The 12,558-nt window shown below is 39.7% G+C and overlaps 1 protein-coding gene across 4 annotated transcripts in view; it reads right to left on the minus strand.

Annotated features, from left to right (window-relative positions):
* HIVEP1 (HIVEP zinc finger 1) overlaps nt 1-12,558 on the minus strand; it is a 118,999-nt gene that overhangs the window by 30,134 nt on the left and 76,307 nt on the right. For all 4 annotated transcript variants that reach the window (XM_050708695.1, XM_035552436.1, XM_050708694.1 and 1 more), the window contains exon 4: nt 620-6,552. In XM_050708695.1, the coding sequence (XP_050564652.1) occupies nt 620-6,552 (5,933 nt within the window). The remainder of the gene's footprint in view (nt 1-619; nt 6,553-12,558) is intronic.

Below are 12,558 nucleotides of genomic sequence, written 5' to 3' on the forward strand. Positions count from 1 at the left end.
ATGGCATCTTTGTAGCCATATCAATCTAAGAAGTTGCCAATGTCTTTATGAAAGCTGTAATTTTCTTTTAAACTTCACTATTTTTGTCATTATTTCACACCACCAACTAACCTAGGTGGGAGAAAGGGAAGTGGAGCACTGCTCCTCCACCAGTTAGATGATCAGCAATGGTGAAAAATATCTTTACGCTGTCCATAGACACCTGTTCACTATAAGCATATTTTTATAACAAAAAATACCAGCAGATTTTTAAAGGAAAATATGCAGCTATAATCTTGAATTAACCTGTTTTAAGTGTTTAAAAAAAAATTCTACCAGAACTATTTGTTATACCCTTTGCATTTAAAAAATAGCAAAACACAATCCTGTCACAATAAACATTTTATATGCAGATTTAAATCCGGGAACTAATTTCCATGAAAAGTGATAAATCCTTATGAAGAGGTTTCTTAATGGAATTACTTAAGATCTTTTTAGCAGTCTGATCCAGCATAACTAAAATAAATAAGAGCATATATTACACGTCAGGCACATTACATTCTCCGAAATATGAACAAACTCAATCACCAAAGCAAATCCTCCATAAATGATCAGTATATATCAGGCATAGGTTAAGTACCTTCGTTAAGCTGTTCTTCCACTTGCTTGAATAGACCAGTAGATCAGACCTGGGATGAGTAGTTCTTGCTTGAGTGTATAGCGGTTTTTCAACTTTCTGTTTTGAGTTGAGGAGAGAAAGAGCTACCTTTGTTGACAAACCAAGTGGATTAGGATTGTTGGGACTAATGGTCCATGTAGAGTAGGCTGAAATTTTCTGATCATTTTGCAGCAGATGTAACGGTTTCCTCTTCAGGAGAAAACACCAGGTAAAGCTCGTTGAGGTCTTGAGGCTTGGAAATGACAACCTCTGCATTTCTCCTGTATTCACCGCAGCCAGCATGGTTAGAGGCTTTGCTTGACTCTGGCTATTGATTTGCTTGCTCTCATGACTACTACTTGGGGATCTTCTTTCTTGACTGTTGCCTACAGCCTTTAAAAGAGAATTCTGATTACTCACTGGAGACAGTTCAGATGGTTTTCCAACTGCAAACGCTGGTGATGCTGAAGACTTCATGTCTTCAGATTCTGGTGACTCCCTCAGGGTTTCTGAAACCCCAGTTTCAGATGAATGACGGTCAGGCAACAGCATGTCTGAAATACTAGCTTTGCTGCTTTTTTCATTCTGTGCAACACCATCAGGATCTAGGAGGTGATTTTCAAGAGGCTCTGTGGTGCAAACCTGTCTCACCAAGATTGGTTTCTTTTGCTTATTAGCCAGGTCATTAGATCGAACGCTCAGTGAATGTAATGGTCTGGCATCGGTCATGCAAGCAGCTCCACTCTCATCTTTAACACGTTTTTGCTGTTTTTCCATGGCAATATCTAAACTGTTGGCTGGGGAAAGCATTCGTTTACTTGAAGGTGTAGCTTCTTGTTGAGGGAAGAGTCCACTAACTGGCACTTTCTGAATAATATTCAAAGAGCTTGACAAAGGTGAATTTCTGGTTCCACTTTCTGGTATTGAATTTTCAAACTCAAATGAATTTGGCAAAGTTCTCTGATCTTTGTGAGATTTTGGCAGCTGAGTTTTGCCTTCAAGCGTTGGCACTCTCACAGCATTTGTTTTGCAAATAGATTGGTTTACCTGATCCTGAGTCACTAAAATTTGAGGAAGGGGTGTAACGGTTGCAAAGCCATAGGATGGGATGCCACTGTAAATACGGACAGGAACTACAAAAGGAGGAATCTGATGTATCTGACTGCTGCAGTTATTAGGGACAATTTGTTTTAGAGGAGGCACAGAATAAGGATTAGACATATTGTCAGACAGTTTAGCCTGCAGCTCAAAGGAGGATGCATTCTGGTCCACTCCAGCTTGACTTGGGACAGTCTGACTTGATAGACTATTTTTTAGCAATTTAGAAGAGTATGGCTGACCTATATGTAATGTTTTAACTTGGAGTTGATACTTCGGAGCAAAACAATCCTTTTGTTCATCAGGGTGACAAGAAAGTGTGTATGAATTCACTCGTTCCCCTTGGGTTGATGTTTTAGTAGAAGTCTGGGAAGGCTGATGCATTGAAGATTGCTGTCTTTGATTATTCAAAACATGATCTAGAGGCTGCTGAACTGAAGACAGGTTAATGGGATTAGAATTTTGAATTGCTGAGTGAGGCCTGGAGTGAGTTTGAGAATGCTGTGTACTTAAAGGAAACTCCACTGAGGATTTGCTGGAGGTCTGCAGCCTGTGAAATGGCACATCTGTAGTATGAACTGTCTGAAACAAAGAAGTCAATTTAACTGGACGATTTTCTGGAGCAATATTTAAAGATATTTGTCTTACAAATGGTCCCCTCCTTCTTTCTAGCAGAGGCACATGTCCAGTAACTCCATTTCCAGATGACAGTTTTGGAGCAGCTATCTCTACAAGTGAGGCAGGTTTCGATGGAGATATGCTTCCACAGTCAAAAGACTTACTCCTGTAGTCTACAACCTCCATCGAGGGCTGCGTGCAGCTGATCTGCTCTGACGCAGCACGCCTCATTTCCCTGTAATGCAGGCCAGGCATGCCCAGCACATGAGAGCCAGTGGGAATCATAAGGAATTCTGACGACTTACTAATAAGTTCTGCTTTAGAAGGATTGTCCACCTTTGAAATCTCATCTTTATCGAGAGACACTGAGAAACTGGAGGCATGAGACAAACTACTCCCTTGACTTAGACTTCTGGAAAGAGTGGAGTCAATGCTCGATTCAGCAGATGAGTGCTCCATTTCGGCCAAGCGAATTCTTTTCTTCTTCGGTGGAAGTTTTTCTGTTGGCAATTTTGACAGTGTTTCACTGCGCTGTGGCCAATTAAATCTTTCTGTCTTTTCCTGATCGCTGCACTGGTTTTCTTGTTCCCTGTCTGGTTCTTCTGTGACCAGTATTTCAGGAACCTGGATGTTATGCTGGCGAACGAGTCTTGATGTCTGAAGTGGTGTGTTCTTCTCATTAGAAACTACTTGGCTTCCCTGCACTTCCCCTCTAGATGCTTCTAATGTCAGTGACTGATGATGCTGGGAAGTATTCAGACGACAGTGTCTATCCTCTTGGACTGCAACTGCATTCAAAGAGCGGTGTTTTGCAACCTTGTTGGGCTCTTGAGATGAAACTGGTGATACTCTTTCAAATGACTCCGATTTCTCAAATGAGCTATTTCTGCTCAGTGAATTGGTATGCTGTATTACTGAAATACCAGTCCCTTGTCTTTTCAACTCCACCTTTTCTTGCATAACTGAACTTGTCTGCTTTTCAATGAGCGGAGACATCTTTGGCTCTGTTGTCAGATCTGTGCCTCGAGCCACAAGCTGAATTTGTGAACTTCGAAGTAGAAGGTTGCTTGGCTGTTGCAAACCTACTACTGATGCACTGAGTTTTGACTGACTGGAAGAAATTGCTGGCTTACTTTGGCATTCCGCATTCTTTGATGGTGTGCTTGTGTCGTTTTGTTGTGGGTCATCATCATCTCCAACACTTTTCATTTTCCTTCTTTTCCTTATTTGTGGAGTCTGTTCCCAGACGCCAGTTGAAGTAGTGACTCTGTAGTGCAGAATTTGAGGTTGTGTACTATTTGGAACAGTTTTATGTTCAGGCTCTCGGATTGCAGCTTTAGTTTTAGGTCCATGCAACTCTGAACAGTAAAATTTCTTGTGGTTTTCAAAGTTTTCCAGTTTCCTATACCTGTTTCTGCAGGTTTCACACTCAAACATTGTTCCTCGCACCTGAGGGGACTTCTTAGTTTTTTCTAAGTTTGATCCCTGTGCCAGGAACTTGTTCCTTAGCAATGAAGATTCATTTGATAAATTACATCCCAGATAACTTTCTTCTGCAGGTCGCACTGATCCAAGAACTTGGCTTTCACCAGTAGAAGAATCTTCTATTGCTGCCTGTCTAACAAGGGTCCGAGGATGTCCACCTTGGTTCAGTGGAGCAGCAGGTCCTGATACAAAAACATCATCGTATAAAGAACCGATTTTATCATCAAATGACTGACTTCCTCTAAGTGGATGAGAGGGAGGTATTACATTTGGAGGTACTGCTGAATAACTGGTAGTAGGCATGGAATTACTTCGTGTTATAGGCAAACAGTCAAGGGATGGTACAGAGAGAAGAAAAACTTGCTTTGATTTCTCAGTGGGTGTGAAAGGAGACTTTGGTATATCAGAGCTTGAACTAGTTCTTCTTCCCATAGGCTTTAAATCAAACTGGAAAGAATCCTTAAATATGTAGGATTTTGGTGAATCTATGCTTCCTCTTCTCGAAAGAGATGTTCTTCTTGGTTTCACGCTATCTAACTGTTTGTCATCCACAACAGCTTCATTATCAGAAATTAACTTTGAGATACGCTCCTCGAGGGTTTTTGTTGCCATGGGAGGTCGCATTTGGCCAGAGAGAATCAAATTTTTCTCGGTACAAACTGTTTGTACCACTGATGCTACCATTCCACTTGCTCTTGGTACACAGGGCAAATTTTTATTTGAATCTTTTTCAGAGGGCAATAATCCTCTTACGAAAGGAGCTGGTGGGCTCATTGTTTGATCAGCACTTTCAGAACGAGAAAAATAACCAGAATCAGTACTACCTAAACTTCTAGGGCTCAGAAGGCATTTTCCTTGCTGCTCCTGGGAACAATCGGTTGCCTGTTGTCTCTGAAGCTGAGCGTGCACAACTCCTACTGCAGATCCCAGCTGCTCCTCTAATAGGCCCAGTTCTGTTTTCTGATTTTGTTTTATGTCATTTTCTTTTAATGAGTCCTTATGTGTTAAATTTGACTGAAGATTTGTCACTTTAAAATCTCCTTTTCTCTGTGCTGCAGCAAGCTCAGGTGCTAGATCTGTTACTTTGGGGCTATCGGCCCTTAACGGAGAAACATTTACAGCGTGAACCACTACTTTTGGTAAAGCTGCCCTTACTTGTGGTTCTGTATTGTGTAATGAAGAATCACTTGGGATACAATCTGGGTTACTTAGTGGAACAGGGCTTCCCTTCCATACGGCTTCTGCACTTGAAATGACTTTCACTATTTGTGCAGGTTCCAGTTCTTGATCATCTTGTCTTTCATCAGCAGTGCCTTCATCTTCACTTTCACCACTTTCTTCCACATCTGAATGAATGCTAAGTGCTTTGTCTGAGTCATGAGATAAGAAGAGACCACCAGCATCTGGCTGTAGGACAAGTCCAAGTTTGACAGCATGTGCATGGGATTTTTTGTGCTTGTACAAATTACTTTTAGTTTTAAATGAAAACCCACATGTAATGCAAGGATACGGTCGCTCTCCAGTATGGGATCGGATGTGCTTTTGGAGAACACTGGGCTTGGCACAGGCCCGATTGCAATACTCACAGACGTACTTCCCCAGCTTTTTAGGTTTCTGGTCTTTCAAGAGGTTACATATTTGTTCTACGCCATGGTTTACAACTGATGCTATCTGGGCTGAATTATACATGGGACCTATAGACAAGTGTGTTGAACTAGGTGTGTTAACTGACAAAGGTGAAGATGAACTAGCTACTAACTGATTTTGAGGAAAAACCTGAGTTACAGTGGAAGATGAGGTGTGAACACCAGAGGAAGTTACTGCTATGCTGTATGTCTGCTGGAGCTTGGCGTTTTCTTGACTCTGCTGTTGCACCACGGAACCTGTGAAATTTGGACACATAACAACCTGGTGATTTTGATGGCTGGTTTCAGTAACAAGGTCTTGTGAACGAGAAACCGACTGGACCTGTGTTTGTCCACTCTTGGCAGCTGTTGCTACATGCACGTTGTTCAATGTACATGGGAAATAGTGAGGTCCAGCTGTAAACTCATGCTGAGACAAAGCAGGCTGGTTTTGGACACTCATTGTATTGGACGTGAGACTAGGAGAGGTGCTTACAATTTTATTTGGTCTCAGTTTCTCTATCTGCACCCCATAATGGGGGCACTCTTGTGCTAAGATGTTCAGTTCAGGCTCCATAGCTTTTAACAAGACATCGAATGCAGTACGTGTACATGGGGATGACGTACTACCATCAACAAAAGTAATACATTCATTACTGTCAGTCTTTGTTTTACTTGGTAAGGAGTTGGAGAGAGACTTCTCTGGTGAGCTCAACTGGCTCGCATCAGAATCCTCTACTGCCTGTTTACTCAAGTCTAGGGACTGATGTGTCAATGAAGGCTTTGTCTGCATCAGTATCTCAGATTTGGTTGTTTCAGCACTTATCTCACTACTAAGCGCTCCCCCGTTTTGTTTGGTACATTGACTTCCATTTTGCACAGGTACGTGGTCCTGTGCCGTGGCATGTTCTGAGGCATCCGGAAGAACTTTTAGTGGTGGAAGGTCTACATTTTGTTTAACCTTGGATTCTGTGGGGTTTCTCAAAGGCGATTTTGGTATTTTTTTTAGATGGTTTTCAGTCACAATCTTTTTTCTTTTCACACCCTTAATTGTATCTGGGTTTCCTCTAGTACTAGCATCTGTGATTTCTGTTAAAACACAAAGAGGGTAAGAAAGAATATTAGAACTGGATAACGTAGTATATTTTTATTTATAGCATTCTATTGTCTCTAAGCTTCAGCTGTAAGAGTAGTTCACATAGTGAGCACAGGTGCAACAGGACTGTCCAACTCTCCCACCTCTAGTATTTTTTGAATAGCAAATGTATCTTAGCAAAGATCCAGTTTGTTCCCATCTAGCAAAAATAATGCTTTCTAACTGATGCACTAAGACATTACAAAAGTAATTCATTATAGGAAAGGTTTCAAAGAAAGTGTAAGAAAAGAAAGGCTACTGAAAGAATATTTTAGTATTTATAGCAACTCTTTTTTAGATAAAGTAAAAAGAAATCTCTCTTTTGCACTTGTTCCAAAATTCAAATCATTACAGCAGGAAAATGAAGAACCAAGACACAAATCCATTTTCATGTTGCGCTGTCACCTTTTCTGTCTATATGTTACACTAGTCAAGGAATGAAGACTACTTACTCATGGTTATATTTGTAAGTAGATTTATCATGGAAATGGCACAAACCACCCACACCATCTGTCAAATACTGTATTTGGGAGCTACAGTTACTGAACTTTAATAGCGTTTCAGATAAGCAACTACTGCAGAGGAATAAAATCAGTCACACTTAAATTATTCTTCTATTTGTGCATCATGAAACAAAATAAATTTGAATTACTTCATTACTAGCTACACTTGTTGCTGGTTTTAAGCAGGTATGCACGGGGAGCTTCAGAAGCATAGTGAAGAGCAAACAATTTTGAATATTATTCAGCAGAATAACTTTGTAGTGAGTACTTATATTTGTAAAGAGTCCAAACTTCTCTAACAAAACATACAGACAGACTGAATTTCAGTGTTGATACTTACAAACTTTTTTTTTTTTTTACATATATCTTTGTTTACCTCAACGGTGTCATATTTATTCTGCCCATTAACTATTTTAAACATACTTCCTAACATACAAACAGTCAATCATAGCCTAACTGGTAGTGACTTCAGAGGAAGACAAACATAGTGGGTGTAAATCCAATTTCTCAAACTTTACAACTGTTTGGTTGTTAGCCAAAACCGTATTTTGTCTGATTGCCAACATTCAACACAAAGGAAAGATCTGATGTGACAAGAAGTCTGATGCCTCTAAAAAGGTTCAGCTGCACACACATTTTCGGAAGCAGTGCTGAGAAACTCCACGTAGTATGGTTACCTGAATATAGAAGTACTCAGGAACAGAGGTTTATGTGCACTCCTAGGTAAGAAAAGACTAATTACGACAGCATATACACAGACAAAACTCTCACAGTCAGCTTCACGAGGAGATAGATGGAGAAAGCTCAGGCTTCCCAGTACTGATCAACTCCTACAGTCCTTTCAGCGGCTTAAGGAGTATCCTCTCACAGAAACACCATATGCTTTCTGCACTGTGGTGAGAGGAATGCCAACACATCGTCTGCATCTGATGAGAGATACTGGTGCTGATGAGTCCAGGGTGAAATTCCTGCTCCATTTAAAGGAAAGCCAGGCAACACCTAATGCTCATCTAGAAGAAGAGAACACAAAGTGACCAGTGGGAAAAGAAGGGCAAGAAGATGACATGTCTGCCACCGCGGTGCCAGAGCACAACCCAACTGAGCTGTGTGCTAAGGCCAGAGCTCAGGTACTTGGAAGTTCAAAAGCCTGTTTTCAATTCATTGCCAACTTCATTTACACATACATTCACAGAGGGCGAAAGGCTATTGAGATTTCCTTGCAAACTGAAAGGTTAAGGAACAGATGTTGTACACAGTGTATTGCACGTGTGGAAGTGCTGCAGAACCTGACCTATTGCTCTCCCAGCCCTACCTGAAGAAATTTAAGTATGAAGAGTAACATGCTGCCTTGTTGCATTCTGTCATCTCATAACAGAGAGACTAGAATCCCTCTCCAGAAACAAGGGCTCTGAAATCCTAGCTGTGGGGAGCTTGTGCTCATCTTATGCACCCAGAAAGAAATTTCTGTAGTAACTCTCCACTTAACCATTAAATGAACTTTGCATTTATTGCTTTATTACCCAAACCTATTCATATTAGGCTACATTTAGCATATTCAAAGCAAAGCTGCCTTCCATCATTATGTTCTATACTTTCCATTGCTTCCCAATTAAATCAGTGTCTCACACTAATATTATTAGTGGCAGTTTCTTTAAAATTCACGGCCTACTGCAACTTTTTTCAATAACAACTAAACTCCATTTTACACCAACCGAAGAGAAAATAACAAGGTAATTATATAAAAGGGTGTTTTTAGCCATGGTTTGGTGATCTCTCAAAACCAAGGCCACGTTAATTGAGTGTAAGTAATTTGGTTCCTTTTATGAACATACTGCAGCTTTTATCCTATCACATTCACGCCTCCACACCTATCACACTGTTGGTGTTTGTACTGGAGCACTGGGGGAAGTGCTGGGCAGATTACATGCAGCTAGGAAGATAATAGTGCCATGAAGCGCAAACATCCAAGGAGACAAACATACACAGAAAGACAAAGGTGTTTTACACTGCAGTAATTGAACAACCAAACGATGTGCTTCTCCCTGATGCCTCCGAACATTAGGTAACAACCATTCCAAGGCTTCATCAACACAGTGAGGAGCAACAGGCACACTCAAACTGCACCACACTGGAGACTGGAAACCAGCACAGCTGAAAGATGTGATGTGGCTTGAGGAAGTCCTAAAAACACTAAAAGCTATATCTTTAATCTACAGACTAAGCAATTAAAAACATGAATTCATTACAAAAGTAAGATCAGAATTTTATAGAATCTGTTTACAGCTTTACTTTAAAAAATATCATTCGACACATGCCAAACCATAAAAATTGTTTGAAAATGAAAGAAAAAAATAGAAAAAAGGCAAGTTATGCATTACATCCTATACAAAAATAGTCATTTACTTTGGTCTTCACAACCACTAATTATGCTGCATCTACACCTATAAAATTCCAGACTATGGAAATCATGAGAACCAGTTTCTTATTTCTACTTCTGACTCTATGCTTTTTGCAATTCCAGAGATGAAATCTCAGGTTTTCTTCACTATACCAGTGTATAAAATCCTGCAAAACATACTTTCTTTTGATGGCTTTACAAGGCTTAACCATAGTATAAGTGCTGTGCTGTATTTCACTCCTTGACAGTTTAGAAATACTTATTGTTAATGGAAATACTTCAGGTTTTCTAGCAATTAAATTTCTAACATATTTTGGGGAAAAAGAGGAAACCCTGACAACTTCTTTTCACTTATTTTTAGTTTTTTTGTTCCTTTTGTATAAGTCTTCTTTTTGTATTGCCAAATTATGTTGAAGATATTCCATTACATGGTTGTTAACCTACAGCTAGATGTTTGCACAAAGATCAGCTGTATCAATATTTCTAGACGCAATAACAAAACCGGCGGAAAGCATGGGTACCATAATTGTTAACATTCCTGTTAACAGGAATGGAGACACAAACTTTCAGGAGGGTGATACCTTGCCAGGGCTGCACACCCATACCAACATGCTGAAGCCTGGGAACATAAAACAACCTGACATGAAAAAAAGAAGCTGATTTCCTTGTCTTCCTCTCTCTGCCACTCCACACTTTGCTTGCCTCCCTGTGCAGTCACAAAGCCCTTCTCCCTGTTCAGCTGGTGACACTGATGCAGCAATTCCTCTTTCTCTTGGGTGAATTGGTACTTTTGTTGGCAAGTGCTGTCATTTCCAACAGAGGGCTAAAAAGCATCTTTTCCATAAACTGTGTGACATCAAATAGGATTAGGTTACCCAGTCCAAGAGGACAGGTAACAATGCTGCTGTGCACAATGACTCACTTTTCAGGTACCAGAGCATCTCTTTCTCGCTTTGGTCTGCTTTCCTATCAGGACTTTCTGTTTAATTCCTTTGCTTCGATAGGAATTCTGTGCTCAAAACATGCCATGTTTCTAAACATGGCTTTGTTCAACCACAATTTCTCTACTGCACTTTGCTCTACACACAGGAAATAGAGCAAAAGAACACAAGTGTGATGGTGTCAATAGTAATCTAGTGAGGTAACTCATGCAGCAAATAAAGGAGAGGTATAAGCAATTTTTTTTTTCTTTAGCATTTGCTGGTGAACTAGACAGTGTCTTGACAAAATGATCTCAATGGTTTTGTTTAAGTAACTTTCAGAATTGCCTGTCTCAAAGCCTACGTGTTATTATAACACCCACTCCCTTTCTCTCCCTTCCAACAGAGCTACATGCTTGTATTTTTAAAAAAGGAAAAGAACTGAAGTAAAGCACCAAGCTCCCTTCCTTCTCAGTGTGACCCTGTGAAACATTTAGCCAGCAACCACTATCTGCCCTACAGCCCAATGAACTTTCATCCTCTTTCATGCTCAGTTTATACTGCAGAATTTTTAAAATCACTGCATACAAAGACCAGATTTTCAAATGAAAGTGCCTCACCTTTGGATCCTAAACCTGTACTTCAGCTCCCAGGGAACTGCAAGCAAAATCAAACTTCTTGTGAAAGCGTTCAAACATTAAGTCTTAAACATACAGCTAAAATGTTACTGACAATTAATTAACAACAGTAGTTGTTCAAAGATGGACAACTCTTCAAAAGAGAGAGACCATTACAAAGAATTTTACTCTGATTAAAAGCTAAGCTTTCTGGTGCCTTAAAATATTCAAAATATTCTTATATTTGACATCTGATGCTTATTTAATTTTGATTTCACTGAAACTATTGCAAAGCAGTCATAAATCACCCTACTGGGTCTTTTTCCATGAATAAGTAACAGAACGTGATTATGAGATAAAGATATAAGTCTAACTAGCAAATGTAAGGACACCAGAACTTACATTAATCGCAACAGGGCATAACTAAATTGTCATTTTTTATTATTATTGTATTACATCTTTAGCTTCATACTGCCTCCTACGTGCTAAGTAGTGCCATAAACGTTTTCCTAAAATTATAGTTTTTCCAAAGTGTATAAAAATCATGATTACATAAACTGTGCATATATAAAAATGTTCTCAGTTAACAGAAAAAGCTGAACAAGATTAAGCCACGTGCCATGCTTAATTTTAAGCACAAATTGAGAGGATTTTAAAGTCAATCATCAACAGCTTTAATAGATGTATTTTGGGTGCCTAACTTCAGACTTCTTGAGATGGTACAGTAGAGGCCAGGATGCGAGTCAAGGAATTTGGAGCACTCCAAGTAAGCTGTTTCATTAGCATAATTTTGCCTTATTAACTAAAGTAGCGAATGTCCTGCAAACACAAGCTCCAAGGAAGGTGCAGCTATGCTATTATATGTTACCAGCAATCATTTCAGTAGTCCCATTAACTTCAATGACAGTATTTACTTTTGCAAAGTAAAATTAAATTTTAGTGCTCTCTACCATCACAGACTGATAAGCCTATACAATCAGTGCATCCAAAGTTCATATATTAAATATAATTGCAAAGAAATTGTATATTGATATAAACTCCAAGAAATCTGGTGCCTCTACCACTAGGTAAGTTTCCCCAGATTTAAAAACAAGTATTTCAGGAGATTATTCAGGTGGGAAGGGACCTCCGCAGGTCTCTAATCCAGCCTCCTGCTCACAACAGGGCCAGTTAAAGGAAGCAACCAGGTTGCTTAAAGCTTCATGTTGTCAGGTCCTGGAAACCTACAAAGATAGTGTTGGCACAGCCTCCGTGAGCAACATCCTACACTGCTTGACTGTCCTCGTGGGGAAGAAGCCAGTCTAATAGTACAAGAAATACTCTTGTTGTTGGCTACCAAAGTAAGCAACAGTTAAGAACAGGCAAACATTGCTTAGCAACGTTTAGTACAAATTGTAGTGTTTAAACTATAGAATCTGTTTCCACTAAATCTATATTAACATGAGCGAATTGTCACTTTGAAGATAACACTGGAGAAAGGGAGAAGTTTTTCTTGCCTTGGAATAACATCTTCCCAAAACAC

Source organism: Cygnus atratus, chromosome 2, assembly GCF_013377495.2.
Source record: "Cygnus atratus isolate AKBS03 ecotype Queensland, Australia chromosome 2, CAtr_DNAZoo_HiC_assembly, whole genome shotgun sequence".
In the NCBI taxonomy this organism is placed as follows: domain Eukaryota; kingdom Metazoa; phylum Chordata; class Aves; order Anseriformes; family Anatidae; genus Cygnus; species Cygnus atratus.